Here is a 23,437-nt window from a genome sequence, read left to right on the forward strand (position 1 = left end):
AGCAATCACTTCTTCCTTCTGGAACCAGCCCCTTGACCACCACCCCCTCCTTCCTTCCCACAAGCACTCACACACGCACTTTCCATAAAACCAACTCTTAGTGTGAGCTAGGGTCATGTCTGCAAAGAGAGAGGAATGAACTCTTGTAGTGTAAAACCTTAACGCGAACTCCCATCAGTGTGCAACTGTTAATAACAGAAAACATGGGTCTCAGATTAAGATCACTTCTTTTGAAATGATGATGATGATGATTTACTAAGCATCTATCACACTCTAGATGATGCTAAACCCTTTACATACATCATCTGATGTAATTCCAACAACACTGTCACTTTCTCCAATGAGAAAATTGAGTCTTGGGGATTTGTTCAGAATCACACATCAGAACCGGCAAGGCCAGAATTGAAACCTGAGTTAGTATGGCTCCAGAGCCCATGCTTGTGGACACCGTGCCATCTTGCTCTCCTGAATGTTGTCAACATATATGAGCCATTACCATGGAATCCACATTAATTTAGATTTTGCATTTTCATTAGTTACAGCATCCTAGTCATCAGTATACACTGGCATCAAGCTATGTGACTGTAAAAGAATCAGACTGACCCCGTGAGATGTTTGCAAATACCATTAAGACAAGTGGTTTCTGAAGATGATACAATTGCATTTTAAAGTGAATTCTGTACTTTGGACTTCTCACGTATCTGTTCTAGACTCAGCTCCTTGTGGTGACCTGCTTTGCAGGAGATCTACACAATCCTTGGCGTGGGGTGTCAGCCATGTTTCCTCAGAAATATTACTGAAGGCATCACTAGTACCAGAGGAGCATCCTTTTGACCCCAAAGAATCCACCGGCAGAGAGAATTACTGACGTCACTAAAGACTAGGCCCGGGGGGGGGGGGGGTCTCTGAGCAGCAGGAGGTCGGGCCCAGCAAGGATGAATCTGCAGAGTCAATGGCCTCCTTTTTTCTACCTTTCTTCTCTTGTGGGGTCTTCTTAGTTCCCTAAGGCTTTTAATTCTTACATGCTTATTTTTTCCTTGCCATTCTGAAAACCTCCTTCTAGAAAGATCCTAAATACCCTTCAGTAGTGAGGGCTGACTGAGATCAGCTTACTGAATCCCCGCCCCCCCCCCCCCCCCCCACCGCCCCACGCCTCTGATCAAGGAAAGAGCAGCCTAAGAATTGAAGATGCCAGAGTGGCCACTCCTTGTCATGAGGATTCTTCTTTAATCTCTTCTTCATTCATCTTGTGGTTTTTTTCGTCTGTACTATCAAGGGGAGTGAGGCAGAGGGGAAAAGACATCCTTCCCACAACATCTAATAAGAGCTTCCTCTGTGCCTCTGTGTTAGTTGCTTTGCACACAGCAGCACTACTCCTATGCCACCCCCTGGTGGGTATTCTTGTCTCCAGTGCAGGCTCAGTGCAGGACGTCCCTTGCACAGGGCTGTACTTAAAACAAGGGATAGAGCTGGATGGAGACCTAGGTCTGCCTATGTCAGACCCTGTTCAATTACACTGCAAGGGTTGTGCCCTCAAGGAACTCAGAGGTTCGTCTTCCTTCACGTTCAAATTGTATGCCTAAAAGTTCATAGAGGAAAGAATCTTAGCCATTGTTCTTTCAGATAAAATAAGGGTTTTGGGCTCTGGCAGAGCCAAAAATTAGAACTCAACTAAAGTCTAAACTAAAACATTATATGCAAAGAGCATCTTTCCAGAGGAGGGAGGGATGAGGAACAAGGATGTGTAGCTCGCACACGGTGGGTCACCTCATCTTGGATTTCTTGAAGTGGCCAGAAGGGGATCAGAATGAGGGGACTGGAGCTGGGGAAGCTCTTGGGACAAAGGTTTCTACTGGAGGAAAGAGGGCAGCTGAGCTCTGTAAAGACCCAGAGGGAAATGAGGGTCTCATTAGGGTAATGTGGGCACACAACTGCCTATGGCTTTTAATGCTGAAAGTAGGAAGGAGTCTCTCTCACATGGGTATTTCCCAGACCCTAGAAGCATCTTCTTAGGAGTGTGAAGTCTGTGGGATACAAGAGGTAGCCTGGGAAAGAATGTCATATATACTGAAGGCTTTGTTTCCTTCAAGTTACTGCTTGTATTGATCACTGCTTGTAGAGTTGAAATAATTCAAGTAAATATAGATAAATACAGTTACTTTAATAGAGACTTATTTATTTTATAGACAGGCAGTTTTGACTAACTGCCTGTGTTATCTGTACCTGCACGTAGTCTAATGCTGGTCTTCTGTGGCCTTTTAAACAGTATTGTTTTCTACCTCCTGGCACTGGCTAGAATTTCAGACATAGTATCTAGGAAGTTATATGTAACTTATCCAGGTCTAGAGTTGAAAAATGACATTTAAGAAATATTAACCACCAACACTTACTGAGCATTTATTATATGCTAAGCAGCCTTCTGAGTGCCTTCTTGATAAACTCATTTAACCCTCACAACAACCCCAATGAAGTAGGTTCTCCTATATCTCAATTTTGCAGATAAGGAAATTGAGCCATAGAGAGTTAAGTCACTTGCCCAAGGTCACACAACTAGTAAACGTGGAGCTAGGAGAGCCTCCCGAGAGAAAGTCCTGAGCTGTGATGGTGGACTTCCTGGTTCCTGTCTCCACGTATTAGAAGTTTTTCCTTAGCCCTTCCTGGGGGCTTTGGGATCAGTATCACACAGGGTGTTGCATTCATGTCTTAAGTCATCCTTGGAACGTGGACCCAAGTGTCTTGTTATGGAATAACAGCCAACTCCAGGAAGTGGCCTTAAGGGACTCAACACGTTGTTTTCTGCTTCTTTCAGGCAAAAGTGATGATGAAGAAAGTCTTTGCAAGTCAGCCCATGGGGCAGGGAAAGGAGCCGCTGAGGATGGCAAGGACCATAAGCGCCCTAAACGTCCCAGAACCATCTTGACAACCCAACAGAGGAGAGCATTCAAGGCCTCGTTTGAAGTATCCTCCAAGCCGTGCAGGAAGGTATGGGGGGGAGAGGAAGAAGGGAGGAAAGGGGACGAGGCCCCTCTTCTCTGTGTGCACCCTGGACTCCTCTGGGGTGTCACTGGGCACCTGGGGGTCAGGGTGGGAGATGCTGTTCAAACAGAGTCTGGGCAGGTGGCCTTGAGCCCCGTTAGAGGCTCCAGGGATCACTGCAGCTGTGGCCGGGGTCATGGTAGCATCTCCCTGTGCTTTTGGGTATGCATACCCACTCCAACTGGCTACTTGCTCACACCTTTCATTTCATGGAGAGCAATGGGGAGAATAACAATAAGAGGTTCCAGTTGGGATATAGAGCGAAATGTTACAACAGAGTAAAAATACAGTGGCTTGTAACATGTATTCTTTTTTGGTCCAGTTTGTTCTGCTTGAGGTGGTGATTTTGGCATTCATCCATGTTGTGGTTCATCCATTTTTGTTGTTGCATAGTATTCCATGGATATACCATGGGTTGTTTGTCCATTCACCTGTTGATGGGCATGTGGGTTGTTTCCAGTTCGGGGCTGTTACAGATAGGGCTGCTGTGAACAGTTATGTAAAAAAAAAAAAAAAAAAATACAGTGACTTAATGAGATAGGAGTTTATGTCTCTCTCACATCACAGTTCAGAGATGAGCAATCCAAGACTGGCTGAGAAGCTCTGTTATCTGTCACATGGGTCCAAGGGGCTGCTCCAGATGTCACCATTTTTTCCAGCCACCATGGTGGTAAGAGAAAGTCGGGGCAAGCAGCTGCCCTTTTAGGGACATACCCTGGGATTTTTTGCATAACTTTCACTCATGTGTGTTGGCTAGAGTTTAATCCTGCGGTTGCACCTCTTGCAAGGGGACCTGGGAAATGAGTCTATCTGGGTGTCCATAAGCCTTGCTTAAACTTGGGGATTCAGTTGCTAAGAGGAGGAAGGAGAGAATGGATATTGGAGACAATTAGTAGTCTCTGCCACAAATAGCTGCGTCCACTTATTAAGTACCCGCCATTTATTGACTCCCTGCCGTATGCTGGGTACTGTCTTTTATGCAATAAAAACAAGAAAAGAAAGCTTTCTTGAAATTGAAATTGAATTGAAATTCATAGAAGAAAGACATTTTAAATTTCTTAGCATCCGTCGCTAGCATCCCATCCCTTAGCATGCCTCCCTCTCTGTATGAATCGGCTTTTGCTGCAATAACAAACAAAATCTTAGCGGCTCCCAGCAAACATTTATTTCCTGCCCCTGGGCTGTGGGTTGACTGTGACCCAGCTGGGCTCTGGTTCAGGCCTGCCCCACTGGTCTCTCATTAAAGAGTCTAGGGCAGTGGCCACCTGGGGCACACGGGTCTCATGACGATGGCAGAAGGCAAGAGGCCAAGTCACACTGGGCAGTCCCACTGAATGGCTCTCCTTGAATATCACCCACTTCACATCCACTTACATTCCATGGGCCAAAGCAAGTCACGTGGCTAAGCCAGTGTGAGTACAGGGGGAGGCATACACCCCTCCATGGAGGAGGGGCGGGAAGGATGGATATTTGCTGAATGATAATACAGTCTCCCACCACTTCTGCCTTTTGAAAAAAGCTCTCCCACCTGCAGAAGACCTCCTTTCCCTGCCCTCACTGCCCTCTAAGCTCTGGGAGAAGAGCTGGTAGAAAGTGAAACAGCCCCAAGGTAGACCTGCACAAGGACCAGTTCCCACTTCCTCACTGGTTTACTTGTTCTCCATGTACTAAACTCCCAGCCTCTGTATGGCCTGTACCCAGTGCTTGTCCCTGGGCAGCGTCTAGGCCACCAGAGGGGAGGAGATGTGTACACTGGAGCATTGGGCAGAAAGCTCTGAGGACCGGAACAGAGGGGCAGCCAGGAGCTGCCGGAAGAGAAAGGTCGCCTCTGTCTGGGGGATCAGGCAAGGCTTTGCGGAACAGGTGGGTTTTGAGCTGGGCCTCTGAAGGATGGATAGGGTTTCAGCAGGTGGACGTGGGCCCCTGGGCATACTGCTGTTTCAGTTGGCGTTGCAGAAGGATGTGCCTGCAAAATCTTCTCTAATTATCCTGCTTCTCCTAAGCCTCAGCCCCAGTGGCATGATAAAGATGAGCACTTCCCAAGGCCTCCAGCTTGCTCTACATATGTGTTTATTCAAGGAGCTCCTACCATCTCATCTCCTCCTCAGAATCTAACCAAGAGGGGGCAGTGTCTCTCAGGACCACTCTTGGGAAATCTGTGCTTCTTCCCCCTTCCCTTCTAGCCACTTTGCCAGCCCCTCACCAAATGCCTGTATAGAGGGCAGATGTTGAAACACGACTCTTCATAATAGGGACCCTGATTGTCCTGTCTCCTCACAGTCCCAGTACATGTGCCTACATCAGCGCCGTCTCTCTTGCTCTGTCGGATCCCAGATGACTCTTGTCTTATTTCCTTTGGGCAGGGCTCACAGTGAATATGAATATTCATGAAACACCCAAAGTGACCGAAAGCTATGAGGGACGAAACCAAAAATTTAAGTCAGTCAATTTAGATGGGAGAAGAGAGCAAGAGAGAACCATTTGTTTTTTGCAAAGTGATTTTCACCCTCAGTTCTCCTTAAGTAGGTTAATGCATATGCCTGGCATACAGCTAAAAACACAACAATAGATTTTGCTAATATCTAAGAACCACCTGAAGGCCTAATTTCCAGAGGAAGAGAAACCCAGGAACACCTCTTGGAATGCACATCAAAATTAATGCTTATTCTTCTCTTCATTTACCCGGGTAAGGACCTCCTCTCCGCCTGAAGGAGAGCAATGCTCTTGTGTTTGGGGTTTTGCTGATCACCGAACACTCGCCAGTTCCTATGTAAGATGTAGCCTGCTGGCCTCCCCGTTCACCACGTAGGGAATGTTCTGCCTTCTACTCTGAGATGCCAATGTTTCTGTATTTCTAATGTTCCATTTTTTCAAGGTGAGGGAGACTCTGGCTGCAGAGACAGGGCTGAGCGTCCGTGTCGTTCAGGTGTGGTTCCAGAACCAGAGAGCTAAGGTAATCTGCTTCTTACTTCTGTCTCTGTGGGGCCGGTTTCCTGAAGCACTAGTAGGACATTGTTTTTGCCAGCAGGTTTTCTCACCTCAACTCATTGGATAGAATAGTTCTCTTGATTCAGAAATTTTGTGATCAGCAGTCATTTCAGCTATAGCAGCCCTGCAGAAGGGGAGAGACGGGGCAGTTGTTTTAGTGAGATGGCTTTTATTTTCCTAGTGGCTGTGACTGTGAATCTGGCCAGCCATCTGCATGAAGAAATGCCTTTCTGTGTCTTTTGGTCGAAGCAGGTTCTTGAATTCCCATTCATTTAACACAGATACCAGAGTTCCTTTGAAGTTTCAGAGGGAAACCTACATAGCACCCACACGATAGGTCTAAGACAACATTATGGCACATGGAACGGATGCCCTTACTCACCTTTCCCAGTGCCCCACCCTTCCCTGATATAGGCCCAAACCATCATATTGTCTGCTGGATCCTACCAAGGTCTGTATTCCCCTGCCACGGTCTTTTACTTATTTTAGACCTTTACTTATTTATTTTCCTACCTGTATACATGCATGAGTTGGTGGCCCAGTTCTCTACAGCCCTGATCTTTAGTGGGTGAAATGATTGGTTAAGATATCATTTCCCTCACTGAATTCCTCATACCAGGGCTGCTGGTGTGTATTCCACAGTCCTTTCTACGAGAGGATTTCATGGTTCAATAGGCTTGAGAGGACCTATAGCCTATGGATTCATAAGCAGAGAGCATATTTGAAACTCTGAGAAATCTCACAGTAAAGAATTTTTTTAAAAAATCTAGTGTTCCCTACACACACACACACACACACACACACACACTCAAAGTGTATGTTAATGTCTCATGGAACCCTAATGTTCCACAGAACACACTTTGAGAAACATTGGGTTACAATGTTCCTTCCGGGGAGTTTGTGTGTTAACAGGGTGCTTTGGGAGTCAAACTCCTTACCTAGAGGCGTGCGTCTCCTGGTAGGAGTCTCTGTCGCAAGGGCCAGCAGATAGGGGGACCAGCCAACCATCCCAAATCACACCCTGTCAGCAGGCCCTTGCTGCACATCTAAGCTGGGCTGAAGACCCCACATCCCCTCACATAAAACTGTCACAACATAAGCAGCAGGTTTTATTTGCTGAGAGGAAATCCCTCTTCCTGCTAAGACCAGCCACGCTGTTGCTTCCCAGCCAGCTGTCTTTCCACGGCTGCGGTGTAAGAAGCCCTCAGCCGCCACGCATCGGGCTCAAGGCGCTGTTCCTCATGTGTGGCTCCTTTCCTGAGTAAAAGCAGGGGAAGGGGTCCCTCTGCTTTACCCACGAGCCGTGCCCCCCTGGCCTAGCCGCAGGAACCTGCTGCAGGCCCCCTGACCTCTAATCCTGTGGTCCTCCCCTCATCAGATGAAGAAGCTGGCCCGGCGGCAGCAGCAGCAACAGCAAGATCAACAGAACACCCAGAGGCTGAGTTCCGGTAAGCTGGAGCCTCTCCCGGCCAGGCCTCTCCCGCCAGGGCCCTCCACCCACCCAGGCCTTGGAATGACATTTCTGAGCTCCGTGAAGCCCACTCCACACCTGCTTGGGCGATGGGACCTTCCAGGGAGGACCAAACCCTGAGAACTGTGAGAGGGTTCTGCAGGCCCAGAACTGCGGATTGCAGGAGGCCCTACCCTCGTGCAAAGCCCCTTTGCCCGGACCCTGCTGCAGTGTCAGGGCCCTGTGTCAGGCCTACCTACAGAGTCAGAGACATGGCCAGTTTCTCATCCTGCGTGGCCCTCCTCCTTCCAGGCAGCCACGATCCTAGATCAATAAGAGATGGAGCTGGGGCTGGAACCTGTCTCTCTGATTCTGAGTTCCGCTCGGCCACACTGCCTTAACTCACCCTTACCTCTGTGTACCTTCATTTGTTGTTGTTAATAGGGGTGGTGTGGGGATTGGGGAGGGTGTGGAGAGGGACAGGTTGTGGGACCCTTCAAAGAAGTTAAAAGAAAAAAAGCAAGAATAACTATATTAGGACAATGTCATTCTTAAAGGGATATGCACTGCCCCCTCCCCATCTCAGCTGTCCAGCAGAATTTCCTGAGTGGTCTCTTTGCACCCTAGAGCAGGAATTCTCACCCTTTAACGTGCACCTAAATCACCTGGTATTTGGTAATGTATAGATTCTGATTCTTAAGCTCTTGATGTGCCCAGAGAGTCTGCTTTTTTAACAAGCTCTCATTGCTGCCTGCCTTGGACCACACTTGGAAGGCTGTGGAATGTGACATTGGTTGTCTGGCCTCTAAACAGAGCCCCTTGTCCTTGCATGGACCTTGCCTTGTGCTTGATACCTGGGCTAGGCTCCAACGAGAATCTGACTCTTGCAGTCAAGAGTTCTTTTTGCTTTTGACCTTCCAGGCCAAACAGTATCTTAATGGCAAGATAGATGGTCAGAGAGAAGTGAAGCAACGGCACGGGCCCTGGGGCAGGGTGGAGTCACGAGCCGGTCAGAAGACCTGAATTTGCCCCAGTTCCACCTCCCAGTGCTGTTTGGAGATCTGGGAGCTGTCTTTCTGTCTCTTTGCACCTCAGGCTTGCATCCCTAGGGGAGGGTAGTGGGGCCTGCTAGTCCTATCGAACGGCGCTGTGTGCCTCAGAGGGGGTCACAGAGGTGAGAGGGCTTCAGGAGGAGCTGTGTAAGTTGACTCCATATAGGTCAACACGCTCAAAGGGAGGAGAACTCATCAAGGCATTATGAGGACATAAACTCCTAGTGCTTGGAACTTTGAAGAATTCTATGGGCAGGTCCTAGGGTAGACTTAAGAAGGTGGCAGAGTGAGTCCCTGAGAGTTAATGGAACTGTGTTCAGAGAACCACAGCAGGATGTGGAGGCAGGAACGGAGTCCTTTTCTGATAAAATTCTGTACACGAGTGTAACGAGTTGTGATTCCAAAGCACATACACACGATCTCATGGAGTCTTCGTATCAGCTGCACGAGGTCCGCTGGGCCAGTGTCGTGAACCCCACTTGACGGATGGACTCCTAGTGGGGTAATGCTGGAAGGATCTTTAGATACATCCACTCCATTGGCTGCCAAGCCTGCGTGTAGCATCAGACGCCTTTGTTTTAATGATGTAGTTCAAGGAAGCTCTCCAAGTACAGCACCCGCCATGCCTATCCTTCAAGGCAATCCCTGATGGCCCTTGGTAGGGCACAGACTGGGAACCACTGATGTCACCTCAACCCATCCATTCTATAAATGAGGAAACCAAGATCCAGGAAGTAATATGATGTAGCCATGGTCACATAACTTGTGTGGTCACAAGCCAGTGGGGCATGTGAAGTTCAGAGCTTGTTCTGTGGCTCTCCCTCCCTCCCAGCGTGTGATGCTGGGCTGCACATGGAGAATGATCTGCCTTCTTCTTTGTCCCACAGCTCAGACAAATGGTGGCGGGAGCGCTGGGATGGAAGGGATCATGAACCCCTACACCGCTCTGCCCACCCCACAGCAGCTCCTGGCCATCGAGCAGAGCGTCTACAGCTCAGATCCCTTCCGACAGGGTCTCACCCCACCCCAGATGCCTGGAGACCACATGCACCCCTATGGTAAGAGGGACTCAAACCCCACAGGGACCTCACACAACTTGCTTGCGTGAGTTTTTCATCCCCTCCCAGACAGCTCTACACAGTTCCTAGATGCTCATTAAAGTTCCAAAGCAGAATAAGTATCCCACAAAATACTGCTAGAATCACCTAACTGATGGCTCCAGAAGAAAGACCAGCACACATACACAGTAGTCGTGCTTCCATTTATTCTCCTTTTCAAAGCTTCTTTTTTTTTTTTTTTTTTCCAAAGCTTCATATTTGTTAGTTTGATTAGGAGGTTGTGTTTTCATTGTAGACCTGTTTGTTGGGATTGAACTTCCCAAGTCTTTCATTTCATGCCAGGTACCACACTTACATGTTCATAAGCATTATCAGCAGTGATATAGGCAGAGGCCTTAACTATGCGAACTCTCACATAAGAAAAAAATATATTGAAAAGCACAGAAAACAGATGGTTGAATTGGACTCTCCTATTATGGATACTAGTAGGTGTTCTAATGTAATTCCTGAAACATAAACTGACTTGTGGAGTGAAAAGTATCTCCTCCCAGTCTCACCCCAGCCAAAATGGAGTTGCTTTAAACACAGGGTATGGGGACAGCTGAGACTCCCCCATTTTCCCAGTTTGTTGCTTAAGCTGATGTACAGAAGCTGGGGCCTGGGCACCCTGATGGGATGGTCAAGCTCTGGAGTGGAAGGCTGAAGTTCAATCTCAGTGCCAAACATAGGCCACTGCATTTTTATACAGAGAAGGTAAGTGGCCTATGTAATGCATTCATCTGTACTGTGAAATCTGCAATTGTTAACCCTGATAGCTAAAAATAACATTTTATTCCGCAAGCCTTCAAAACATTAGTATCAGAGATATATGCCTCAGTGCACAGATTGTCAACTTCTTTTTTGCCTTCATTAAAAAAAATTATCTATAATGTTAAAATCAGCCCTATCTTCCCATGTGATGCATTAAGCAAACACTTGTTAAGATCCAGCCATTTGCAGGAACGTCATTGACCAACCTCATTCATTCATACACACACAGATATATATATATATGCACGCTCCAGTGACGGCCATCCTCTTTGCTCCCTTACAGGACTCATGTAAGGTCTGTACCTGTCTTCACCACTATGCAAAAACAGGGCAAATGACTTTTTGGGTTTTTTTGCAAATTCTTACATTTTCAGAGTCCTAAGGATCTTGTTACATAAAGGACTCCTGTGATGAATCCTTCAGTAAAATGAATAATTAAAGCCACATGACAATTTTTATAAACTGCAGGTTTCATCTTTCCCATTTACTTGACGTAGAGGTGAAATGTACATCCTCAAGGTTCCGGTCATAGTGGTGCCCCAGCTGTTGCTCAGTTTGCCCTCCTGGTTTTTTTTTTGGTCAAAGATGTAAATCAGTTGAGTCTGGGCGCCTAAACTCCCTTTCCTTTGCAGTACAAATTTGGGGAAACAGCCGGCGCTCAGTATACTTGTGCTATTTGAAAGGACAGGTGTTATCACCGGAGGTTTCGTGCGCATCATTCTCAGAGCTGATGTTTGTTTTCTTACCATCCCTCCTTCAAGAACCATTTTTGTGGCCAGAGTCCTCCAGAAGCCCTTGCCCCTGTCTCTCCAGCCTGTGGTGCCATGTCTTGCCCACTCCACACCCTCACTGTCTAGACATTCTGACATTTGCTTGTGCTGCACTCAATTTAGCACTTTGTTATATCCTAGTGCATATTGTTTTCAGTCGTTGCACTTTAGACGTGAGCCCCCCCTAAGGAGATCTTTTGTGGACAGGGATTTTGCCCCCTCCTACTCTTCTATGTAGCTCTACCCTCCCCCACCCCCTCCCCAGCACCCAGTAGAAAGCGCCCCCTGGGGGATGTGCTCAGACCATGCTGGCTGAATTCAGCTGAATTTCCGAGCACTGAAGGAGTCCCTTCTTCCAGACCCTCACGCCCGTGTTTCCTCTCCCTTTCAGGTGCTGAGCCCCTTTTCCACGACCTGGATAGTGATGACACCTCTCTCAGTAACCTGGGTGACTGCTTCCTAGCAACCTCAGAAGCCGGGCCCCTGCAGTCCAGAGTGGGAAACCCCATTGACCACCTGTACTCCATGCAGAATTCTTACTTCACCTCTTGAGTTCCCCCCTCGAGTTCTCCGGCTAGGCTCCCATTCTGGAACAACCAACCGCATTACATGAGGGGTCAGCTGGCTTTAGGATGGGGAGGCAGGGAAGAGGTGGGCTGGGGAGGGAGTTTTGTCCGGGATGCTGTTGTATAATGATATGGTGTAGCTCGGCATTTCCAAAGACTGAATACATTACGGATTGCATAGTTTAATGTTTCTGATAAGAGTCTTAGTGTTAGGTATGAAGATGTGTTTATCATTAAGGACAGGGATTTTAAATATAGGCATTTTCATGCAAACTAGATACCTAGAGACCCCTAACAACTTCCCACCATTTTTGGGGAAGCTCTTTTCAAGAGGTGCATATGTCTACCCACCCACACACCCACAGACAGACAGACAGACAGATAGATAGATGTGTGCGTGAGTGTGTAACCTTTCATACTTTATCATCAAAGTTTATTCCTAAGTATAACAGACAGCAACTGTACAGCAAAAAGTAACTTTATTTTCAGTGTGAACTATATTTAAGGAAATGCTTGATGCACTTAAGTTATAAAATGAGATAATTTACTTTTATAAACTTTATTTTGAGTTTGAAGAGACTTGTGGGCAGGGCAGAGGGCGCTGCTCCACCGAGGCCCCGTAGCTTTGAGTGCTTGAGTTAATTCTGTTTTCAGAGAGTGTCACTGAGGTCTGGAGAGCAACTCTGTGTGGCTGACGGTGTTCACTGGTGGATCCTTGCTCCGTTTGAGGTGGAATCACTGGGCTTGGGTGGGACAGAACAATCCCTGATCATGTCCTTAGAAAATTTAAAGCCTAGATTCTTCGGCTTTCTTTGAAATTCAGACATGTGGCTGATGGGCAGCGCTGAGAAAGTCAATTCTGCCCTTGAACTTCACCATCTGCAAGTGTGAGACGAGGCTGATAGTATGTACCTACCTCACTGGGGACGCTGAGGCTTCATTCAACCCCAGGACACATGAGCAGGGCTGAGACTAATATCTGATATTTGCTTAAAATACAACCAGACCAGCCACTTGGCAAAGGAGGATACCTGGGGCTGCAGAGCAGGAACCTGAGGGCAAATCTGCCTGCCACGGGCCCTTCTGCGAAGCCTGCGCTGCAGATACCAGCTCAGGGCAGCTTGGGGGGATGCCAGAGGCCTTCGATGGGAAGGAGGCTGTAACGGATGGGTTTGGACAGGGCATCATCATGTTCTAGAGCAGGGGCTGGCAAACTACAGCCTGCAGGCCTGTGTTTTATGGCCTGCCTCCTAAGAAGAGTTTTTACATTTTTAAAGGGTTGTAAAAAGCAAAGAGGAGAAGAATATGCAACAGACTGTATGTGGACCAGAAAGCCTGAAATAGTTACTATCTGTCCTGTCTGGCTCTTTTCATAAGAAGTTTGCTGACTCCTGTTGCAGATACTCTGTTTGCTAACAACCTCTTGGAGTTCACAGAGGCAGAAGGGGTCCAGCTGGAAAGCCAGGGCTCCTCCTTCCGGCTCACTTTCTGGGCCGCTGAGCACAGAAGACCCAGCTGCCATTGTACACAGGGACCGTTCCACACCCTGTCCTCCAGTTGTGGTGCTAGGATGGGCTACTTCTGTGATGGGAGGCCTCCTGAGAAACCAGAATGAGTTGATGGGGGAGACGGAGGACTCCTCCGGGAGAGCCTGGGACGGGTTTGCCCTCACTCCTAGGCATGTCACCAGTCATCAGAGCTTCGGACGCAGCTACTTGTTCCCATCACTCTCTGCCCGGCCAGAGGGAACACGCCCCCCTTATGGTAGAGCCGATGTTGTATGATTTTTGTGCTCTTTTTTATAATTTATGCAAACCACCCAGAAACCCAAACCAGTCTGTTGAGTGAAAATCATGCAGATGCTATATGGCTCCGCAGGCTTCCGTGGTGAGGATCAGTTGGAGAAAAGTAGCAGATATTTTGTGAGTGAAAATGAATAGAGATCCTTATTCCACTCCTTAATGGCATACCAAGATGAAATTAAAAACCTCTTACAAACGAGCTGGTGTTTATTCAAGGGCAGGGGTGATGGGCTGGGGACAGGGGGACCAGGATGTTTTGTCAACAGTGGGGGAAGCTTTGCACGAAGGGAAAGCGTGACTAAGTGACGACAGCAAAACAGAAGGAGAAAGCGGCTTTCACCCTCCTGCCAAGATGGACTCAGAGACCTCACTCCTTACAGACACCCCCTCCAGAAGGAGGCACTGGCAACACTCCATCCTCACCAGCAAGTTCACTCAAGGCAGAGCAGCTGTGATACGCATTGTGGGAGCATTTACTTGGAAATCAGAGCAGAGTCATGGGGCAGGAGAAAGGTTCTTCACGCAGGACTGAAGGCAGATGCCTTGCCAGGGACAGGGTCAGAGCAACAGACCGTGTGGCTCCCCTGATAGATTCTCCCAACATTCTCAACAAGTTTAAATGCGATGTATGGATGGGCAAAGATTATGCTTATGGAGAAAAGAAGTCAGGAAACAGTGTGGCTGGAAGACCAGAAGACATACTCAGAGGGGAGGCACCACTGTTCTGCATGTTCTCTCACCCGCCTGCAATTGTTCAGCCCTTCCACCCCTGTCCCTGGCTCATCCACCCCACGGTAGAAGCTGGCTCTGCTTCTCACGAGGGCCTGGAAGGAGAGAGATGTGGGCAGGTGGAACCCACTTAGGAGGCCTCTATCTCAGAAAGACCTCCACTAGGCCAGCCCTGGTTTCATCTCCAGCTTTCCAGACAAAGCTTAGGGATGAGACCTTCACCCCTCATATTTGCCTACTTGACAACTACTTATCCTGTAGCATCAGCCTAGACTTGACCTTCTCAAGGATGTCTGCAGGGCTGGGTTAAGTACCTGTGTGGAGGAACTGGGCTAATGCTACCTGCTGTGATCAGCCCTCCCAATTTTATAATAGCTCCAACACAGGAGAGATTTCTATTTTTGCTCACATGAAAGGCCTGGGAGGGAGTTCGTGTGAGAAGGGCACCTTTCTTCCATCCAAGATTTCACTGGGGAATGGTTGTTTCCATTCTTCTTTTCTCTCCCCTTCCAGCTGAAAGTGGGTGTGTCTAGATCCAAACCCAGCTCCTCCCCTTACTCACTGCGTGGCTTTGGGCAAGTTACTTCCCCTTGCTGAGCCTCTGACTCCTCATCCAAAGGACAGGCAGGGTCCTTGTCACTAGCTGCCTCAGAGGGGTGATGAGGCCAAGTGAGAAAACACATGCAAAGCACTTAGCCTTGCACTGGGCACATGGTGAGTGCCCCATGTGTTAGCTGCTGTGCCGGGGACCAGACCCTGCTCTCGGGGCTTGGTCACTGATGAAAGGCTTCTGGGAGTCTCAGACCACATTTGAGGAAGAAGAAGAGCACATCCAGTTTCACTTGAGAGGGAGGCTCCTAGTCAAGCCTCGCCGGAGCTCCTTTAATTCTCAGAGTGGGTCTTCTGTAGCCTGACTTAACGGTTGTCGGGGAGTGGTTTGTTGTGTTGTTTTGTTTTGTTTTGTTTTTTAGAGGCATGAGGATAAAATTCCAATTCCAAAGACACATTAAGAACTCTGACCCCCAAGGAGAAGCAGTCAGGTCATAGGTGATTCCTCCAGCCATCTGTCACCTGGGGCCTTAGACATTCGGGCTGAGATGAGAGTGAGAGCCCAGAGCCACAGGCTGAATAGGAGAGTTCTGAGTTGACCTCGCATGAGTGAAAATGCGAAGAAAGTGGAATGAATTTGTCAATTCCAAACTCAAAGACAAAATAAATTTTTAACTGAACCTCCAGTAAAATCAAAGTATTTCTCTCCTTCTCTCCCCATCTCCCATCTCCTCACATACAAATCCAAATATATTCAGTCAATCCCAGTTGACCTGCGAACTGACATGATTTCACTAGAATAAAAACCAAGTTAATACCTTGTTTTCCTGCATCCCTTTGTTTTCCATGTTGCAACATTCTGTTCAATGACAAACAGGGGAGAGCTATCTTTAGGGCTCAAAAAAAAGGCCTTGAGACATTTATGCTAAAAATACAGACCCTCTACACACGGATGATGTGGACCATTGGCGATTCCCTACCCTTGAAGTTTATGCCGTATTTGAAGTTCCCTAAATAACCTTGAGCAGGGCTCTGAGCCTCCATTTCTTCATCTGTAAAATAGCGCCAGTGACACTTGCCCGTCTTACAGGTTGGTCACGGTGAGCATCAAAGGAAGTAATTAACGAAAGCTCTTTGTAGACCACAGTGCTGTACAAACAGGTGGGCTTCTTAGTATCTTGTCTCAGGAGGCACCTGCAGATGGACCGCTTGGGGATCACGGCATCCAGGGGAGCAGTGCTCCTGCTTGGGTGGAGGCTCCCGGCAGGGATGGCCCGGAAGGAAATCAGGGTGATGTTATCAGGACAGTGAATGGAGGATCAGAGTGAGAATATCTTATTTCCTCTCTCAGAAGCTGTGGATTACTTCTGCCACTGCCTGATGGGCCTTCTCCCCTCCAGGGGTAGATTCTGGAAAAAAAAAAAACAAACTAGGGTGGCCCAGCCCCTAATGGATGGTGCATTAGCTAATCTGTCACTGTTTTTAATCTCCCCACCCCGTCGCCCCATGTGCCTAGGAAGGGGAAGGTGAAACCTGCCCCTGATTTGTGGTGGGAATGACCCTCCCTAGATAGTTGTGCAGCTGATCACTCTGGCCTATTTTAGCACCTTATTTATTCATGTATTTAATTCATTCAGTAAGTATTTACTGAGCACCTAGAATGTGCCAGGCTCTGGGATGGGTCATAGAAATAGAGGTGAGAGAAAGAGGCATTGGCCCTGCCCTCGTGGAGCTTACAGCTTAGTGGAGGAAATAATCAATAATCAAAAATGCTAATAAATTTAACTTGCATAGTATCAAGAGCCACCAAGAACACTAAGAGCTATAAGAGAGCAGAATGCAGGGAGGCGTGACCTAGTCAGGAAGGTCAGACAAGGCTTCTGTGAGCCAGTGATAATGGAGCTGAGACTTTTTTCATCTCTCCTAGTGCCTTCCCCCCATCAAGTAATGTAGTTCTGCATCTCCTTTCTGTAAGGTCTTATTCTAACTGCCATGGGTGGAAAGAATCTGATGAACTAATGCCCTCCAAGGTGTTCACTGATAAGGCCTAAAGAAGTTGCTTATGGTATCTTTAATGCAAAATGTCTTCAGAGTCAAAGGAATGGACCACTGTCACTCAGTCAACACTGTTATTAAGCTGATTGTGGACATTTGCTGCTTTTTGGCCATCCAGCCTCCATTCACTCTACTGATAACATCACTCTGATTTCCTTCAGGGCTTTGACCTTTCTGCATCAGGGTGACTTGGGTTGCTGTAACCAAGAAGCAGGGACATATAATCAAAGCTAGGCCAACAATTTCCTCCCAGGATTGACATCTGAGAGAGTGGCACAGAGTTGGAAACTTGTTTGGAGTTAGTTCATTTCTGAAGGCGCTCCTGATGAGATGGCCAAACAGTTCCTGTTGTCTGGTTCCCAGAGTTGCCCTGCTCCCCATCTGTTGCCAAGACTGAGTTCCAGATACCTTATGATTCTGTGAACAATCTTTCCTGCTCTTCCAATAAAGACCCTTTTTGCCCAGGTTAGCCTGAGTTGGTTTCAGTTGCTTGCAGTCAAAAAGCCCTGACAAAGCTACTTACCTACAATTTGTGTGGTGTTTTGCATTGTACAAAGGGTGTGTGTGTGTGAGGTCCTTACCACAACCCTCTGTATTAGCTTGGGCTGGTGTTACTTCCTTCCTTTTATAGATGAGAAACCTGTAGCTCAGAGAAATTAAGCCCAAGGTTGTAGAGCTAGTTAGGGTCGGAGTGCATTTTCTAATTTATTTCTCCCGGATTTCAGTTTTCTTTTGTTCCCCCAGCCCTGACTTCTAAGTGTCAAGATACTCAGAAGTTTAGAAGCACATGCATGCCAGGGATGGTGAGAGGTACAGAGAAGTTATGATACCTTTCCTCCTACAAGGAGCCTACAATCTACTTGAAAGTAAAAGATGTGCAAACAAACTCAACATGTATGCCTATATATTCCAGGTGTCAGGTTACTGGCATAGGTAATGTGTGCTTTGGGCATTCTGAAAAGAGAGAAGTTATTGGGAAAAGGTAAGGAGAGAAGAGGCTTTACCAAGAAGGTGGGGCTTGCACTGAGCCTTCAAAGATGGATAGAATTTAGAAAGGTAGCAAGAAAGAGGGGAGGACATTCTGAACAAAAGGACCAGAGTGGGTACTAGTACAGAGGAAAGGATGCAAGGTGTGTTCAAGTACAGATGCATAGAGACCATTCTGGTTGGAGTGGAGGGGTGACTAATGGTGGAATTTGAGGCATTGAATGAGGTTGATGGTGAAGCTGTTGGTGACAGGAGCTTGTTGCCAGTGATTTACTAACACAGATCAAAGATATCCTATTTCAAGGTGTGGCTGAGGCTGCTAGTCATTTCCCTTAATCTGTTCTCTCCTAAAACAATACCTTCCATTTCTAGCTGGTACAAGGTAACTTGGAATAAAGCCTACATTTCTCAAAATCCAGTGCAGTTAAGTGTGCTCATTTGGTTAAGTCTTGACCAGTGAGATAAGCAGAAGTGTCATATGGCATCTTTGAGGTAACTTTCTTAAAAGACAACTGGCATGTGCCCTTCCCCTCTTCTTCTGTGTCACTGTCTTCTTCCTGGCTGGAATGCAGATATAATGGCTGGAACTGGAGCAACTGTCTTGAGGTCGTGAGATGAATTTGTGAATGGAGGCCACACATGGTGACACAACAAGGTAGAAAGAACCTGGATTCCTGAGGACTTCTGAGAGCCACACTGCCATTCTAACCCTGAACTATCTATGTCCTAACATATATATGAGAGAAAAATAAACTTTCTTTTTTTAAGTTACTGTAGTTTTGTGTTTCTTTGACTCATAGTTAAGTCTAATCCTAACCCAGTTAGGAAGAAATCTAGGCTCATTTTGTTCCCCTCCTGTGGATAAAAAGTGAAATGTCCAGACAATATATTCCTAGGTAATGGGAGTCAACTGAGGCAAGGCAGATAGACGGTGGAATGATAGTCTTGTGATTTAGAATATACAGATGATCTAAAAAGCACAGACTTTAGAGCTGGGTCCTCTTGTCCCTTGAAGAAAGGGATGTCAAGGTGGCTTTTTTATCTGCTCACCTCGTCACAAGTTTCTCTAAATATCTTACATATATTTGGGCATCTACAACCAATGTGGAACTTGTTCAGATTACCCAGCCTCCTGAAGGAGAATGAACAGGCAATTCTATACACTGTTTCCTACATACCCCAGTTTTAGCCACCAGTGTAGCTGTAAAAATCATTTATTTACATATATATATCATGTACATTCATATTCATGATTTAAATTATTCACATATATATGTATACGTACATGCATATATATGTATGTGTATAAATACCTATATTTACATATGCATATGTATGTACATAATATTTATACACACACACATATAACACATATTTATGAGGAGATTTGGCCAGAAGTCACACTCCCGTGGCTGGCCAGGTATTTTCTCTTAATCCTAGCCCTAAGCTATAATTTGGACAAATCCTGAGAATGGTTATATCTGTGTGTGTTGGGGACCCAGAAGACATGAGAGTTGAAAAGAAGCAAAATGCTCTTTTAATTTCCTGTGATACACAGACTGCTTCCTCCAACCATCTGCTACAATCTGGGTGAGAAAGCGGAAAACAAGAGGCTGAACTAATTAGTCTAAGGAAATTTGCTCCTACTCTGAAGTAGGAAAAAGGACGTAAAGACACCTAAGGCATCTGGTCTACCTTATTCTGCCTTGAACAGATAGGCCTGGGTGGAGGACCAATCTCATATGATTAGAAGAGAATTAAGGCATTTGGGAGGCCAAGTGGAGTTGATTGATCACAAATCATACATCATGCCAATAACAAACAATTTATTGATTTTAGAGAGGAAACTTTGTTCCCCTAGTCTCATGTTTCTGTGAGGAGAATTCCACTGGAGAAACACTTCTGGCCTCTTTCCTCCCCTCTAACTTCCTTCTCCCTGAAGGAGTTGCATAAAGTATCTGAACGATGGTTTGGGGAAAGGAGCTGAGCATGCATGGCCCTGCCCTGCTGAGTCTGTGAGTCTTTGGTGTCTCTCTGTGGCCTGGACTCAGCATTAGGTGTTCCAGGTTCATCCATGTGGAAGGTTCTTGGGACAGAAATGCAGTTTGAGGAACAGTTCCATTTAAGGCGATTGTGTTACCGATCTTGAATGTGGCTACAGATCTAAACTTCATCCTTTAATTAGATTTACCAATAAAGCTGATTTAAAAAAAAATCTCCATTTGGCTGATTCCTTTGTAATATTTGCTGGTTAGTCACAAACTTGGGAAGCAGAACCAATGATGTTATTTATTATTCCCCAAAACTCCAACAATTAAATACCCATTAGACCTACTATAAAAGTTTAGCAATTGCGTGGCAAATCTAAATAAATGTATTCATTCATCCACTAAACATTTTAGGCAAACTTTTTCAGAGCTATCTCTGTGCCAGTCACTAGGCTAGAATAGTGAGTATGAATTTTAATTTGAAACCTCAGCTTTATAAGAAGCATATCTGTCTTATTTTCTATATGGCAACCTAGTCTAGTTTCAATCCCTTTTCCTCTAGGCTGGGTTTCCCTCTCCTTGGCCATGTTATAGTCTTGGGTCTTGGGCAGGGTCAGTGTAGCCAAAGATTAAGAGAAAGGGGCCTATCTGGTGATGGCTGTCATCCCGAGGTGCCCATCACCATGGTCAATGCCATCTACCTTTTTCATAGATGTCAGGGTCCTGACCCACCTTGCAGTGGTTTCTGTTGGGTCTTCTGCTAACATTACTAGGAAACCTATGTGGTATCCCACCCTTTTCCTTCTCCTAATCAAGCCAGGGATCCCTTTTTTTTTGGAACATCTTTATTAGAGTATAATTGCTTTACAAGGGTGTGTTAGTTTCTGCTGTATAACAAAGTGAATCAGCTATACATATACATACATGCCCATATCTCCTCCCTCTTGCATCTCCCTCAGGGATCCCTTTTTAATATGAGAAAAAGCTTTTCTTCATTGTGTTTTCAATCAAGACATTTTCCCCCCATGTCCTGAATCCTTATTCGTTTGCCTTTATTTAATTCTGCTGCACTAAAATAAAATAATATTTTAGAGTCACATATTTTCCTGCCTCACTAGGTTCTGGAAATAATTAATCTTTCCCCACAGAGCATAATTCTAGCTGGTGAGAAAAGGTTTGTAAATAAATCCTTATGGTATAATTGGACTTTTTGCAAGGGTGTGTGCAGAGTTCCACAGAGGCAAAGTGAAGAAGGAGGGTTAGGAATGACATCACGGTGGAGGTGATATCTAATTGGGACCTTGAAAGATGAGGGGAATGCCAGGAATAGAGGGGAGGACAATCCAGAAAGAGCAGAACACAGTGTTGGGGGGACTGCTATTGTGGCTAGAACACTGCAGGCAGGGGAAGAGGGGTTGGGGAATGGCTGACCCAAGGCTGTGAAATTAAATTATGGCCTTGTGGGCTGGGAAGGACCTCAGATGCTTCCTTAGCAGATGGGACCTTATCTACCAGGCATTAGAAGTTTTTCAATTCAACAAACATCTCCTGAGCATCTACGAGAAAGAGACACTGCTATGGGATGCCATAAAGATAGACACAGCTTCCATTCTTATAAAGCTTAAAGGGTAGTAAGGAGGCATGGCATATTATTAAGTATTTTTAGTATATTTATTTAAGAAAATATTTGACAGTTTTTTTAACAATCTATATGAGACAAATAGATACAAAACAAAATACAGTCAGCAATACAAAACAGAGACCTAAAGTATAGATCCCAACAAGTCAGGACTCCAAACATGTCAGCCAGCTGGGTCCCTACAACCCCCAACAGTCAGATGTTTGGAAGATCTAGGGTAATGGATTAAACTTTTCACTTTTCATTCAGACATTGACCAATGGAGAAACAGACACAACTTAGACAGATATGACCTCGGTTCTCTCTTTCTCATTCCACGGAGATGGGGAAACCAGTGTAGAAAGAGCACAAGAGCACTTCGGATCCAGACATGCATGCTTTGTCATTCTGCCACTTCTAGCCACACGTTTTCCCCCTCAAACCTCTGTTTCTTATCACTCAATGGGGATAAAGATGCCTGGTTGCCAGATTGGTATGAGGCGTAGAAGCATGAGATCAGTAGCAGCATTTAATCTGGGGGCAATTATTGTGGTCACTCTGGGCAAAGGAATGGCCTGGTGTAGGGGGATGGGAAAGGGGAGAAAGGGTACTAATTGGGGGAAGGATTTCGTGGCAGAAGTCACAGGACTCGATCACTGATCAGACAAGGGAAGAAGAGAGAGAGATTAAAGACCTTTTGGACCTGAGTGACTAGAAACATGGGGATGCCTTTGAAAATCGGCAACACCGAGTAAATCTTACCACGTCCCGTCTTCCTTTGTGGAGGAAGATTGCCTTTGATGAATACAAACACAGAAACACGGAACTGGGTTCGAACCAGCCTTTGTGGGATGTCAGGCTCGCGTCTGGGATCCAGCCCGGCCAGGGGAACGGCTCAGAGGGAGTTTTTCCAGGGAGGCTGCTCCGTGCCTGCCATGATTCCAGGGCTGCTGCTGACAACTCTGGCAGAGCAGGAAGCTGGAGAGGCTCAGAGATGGGGGTCTTCTGGGGGGAGATTCCAAGGGAAATGAAGGTCTCCTCAGGTGCAGGAGGGTGGGGAGAGGAGAAAGGATGAATTCGGGATTGACCTTCCTCTGGGGATTGGGACATTCCATCAACAACCCCTCTTTTGTCCTCAGATCTTGCCTGATGGCCAGGCTGAGATTTGCTGGGAGATTATCTTTCAGGTGGGGAGTTCCATGTGATGTTATCAGGAGTGGGCAAGAGCCTGCTCTGAGTGATCTTATGTTAATTACCTCACTTTGCAAAGGCAGGCAGAGACCTTGGCTTGGAGTTAAATGGAGGGGTTTCTAGCCAAGTGAACAGTCATTATGGGACAGAGAAATGACTCGAACCAGGGCCTCTGCTAACCTGAACATCAGATGGTGAAGTGAGGCTGCAGTATACTGCAGTGTCCACTAGGAATATAATATGAGCCACTTTTGGAATTTAAAATTTTCCATTAGCCATGTTTAAAAAATAAGTAAGAAGTAATGGGTGATATTAATTTTAATAATATATTTTATTAAATCCCATATATTCAAAATATTATTTTTCAACATGTCCCACTAGCCACGTTTCAGCTCCTCAATAGCCACATGTGGGTAGTGTCTACTGTATCAGACAACACACATATAGGTAATTTGGACCAAAAAAATTTCAAATAACAAGCGAGTGGCAAAAAGGAAGATGCTGTAGTTCTAGCTTGAAATATCTGAAAAAGCTGTTCCATTGCAAATGCAGTGTATTAGCATTTCCCTCTTGTTACTGGCTAAGGGCACCGTAAGTTGAATTCTCTAACTTTCTTGCATCATCTCTCTCTTTTCTTCTTTCTACCTCCTTTGACCCCGTATTTGCCAAAAAGAAAATGCTAAAATATTGAGAGAACAAGGACTTGGTCATGTTTGTGTATCATTATTCAAGAGGAATCATAGCACATAGTTGTTGAATCTGGATAAATCTGACCACCAGCCGGCATA

At 46.2% G+C, this 23,437-nt stretch overlaps 1 protein-coding gene and 1 long non-coding RNA gene across 3 annotated transcripts in view; one reads left to right on the forward strand and one right to left on the reverse strand.

The window, feature by feature from the left end:
• Positions 1-13,728, forward strand: part of LMX1A (LIM homeobox transcription factor 1 alpha) — a 155,599-nt gene extending 141,871 nt beyond the window's left edge. For both annotated transcript variants that reach the window (XM_082475018.1, XM_082475017.1), the window contains 5 exons: positions 2,810-2,982; positions 5,912-5,989; positions 7,403-7,472; positions 9,414-9,584; positions 11,556-13,728. In XM_082475018.1, coding sequence (XP_082331144.1) covers positions 2,810-2,982; positions 5,912-5,989; positions 7,403-7,472; positions 9,414-9,584; positions 11,556-11,716 — 653 coding nt within the window. In that variant the 3' untranslated portion in view covers positions 11,717-13,728. The remainder of the gene's footprint in view (positions 1-2,809; positions 2,983-5,911; positions 5,990-7,402; positions 7,473-9,413; positions 9,585-11,555) is intronic.
• The window catches only part of LOC309639818, a 259,146-nt gene that overhangs the window by 78,338 nt on the left and 157,371 nt on the right, over positions 1-23,437 (reverse strand). The gene's annotated exons all lie outside the window — the stretch shown is intronic.

The sequence above is a fragment of the Balaenoptera physalus genome, assembly GCF_965194825.1.
Source record: "Balaenoptera physalus genome assembly, chromosome: 1".
NCBI classification, from domain to species: Eukaryota; Metazoa; Chordata; class Mammalia; order Artiodactyla; family Balaenopteridae; genus Balaenoptera; species Balaenoptera physalus.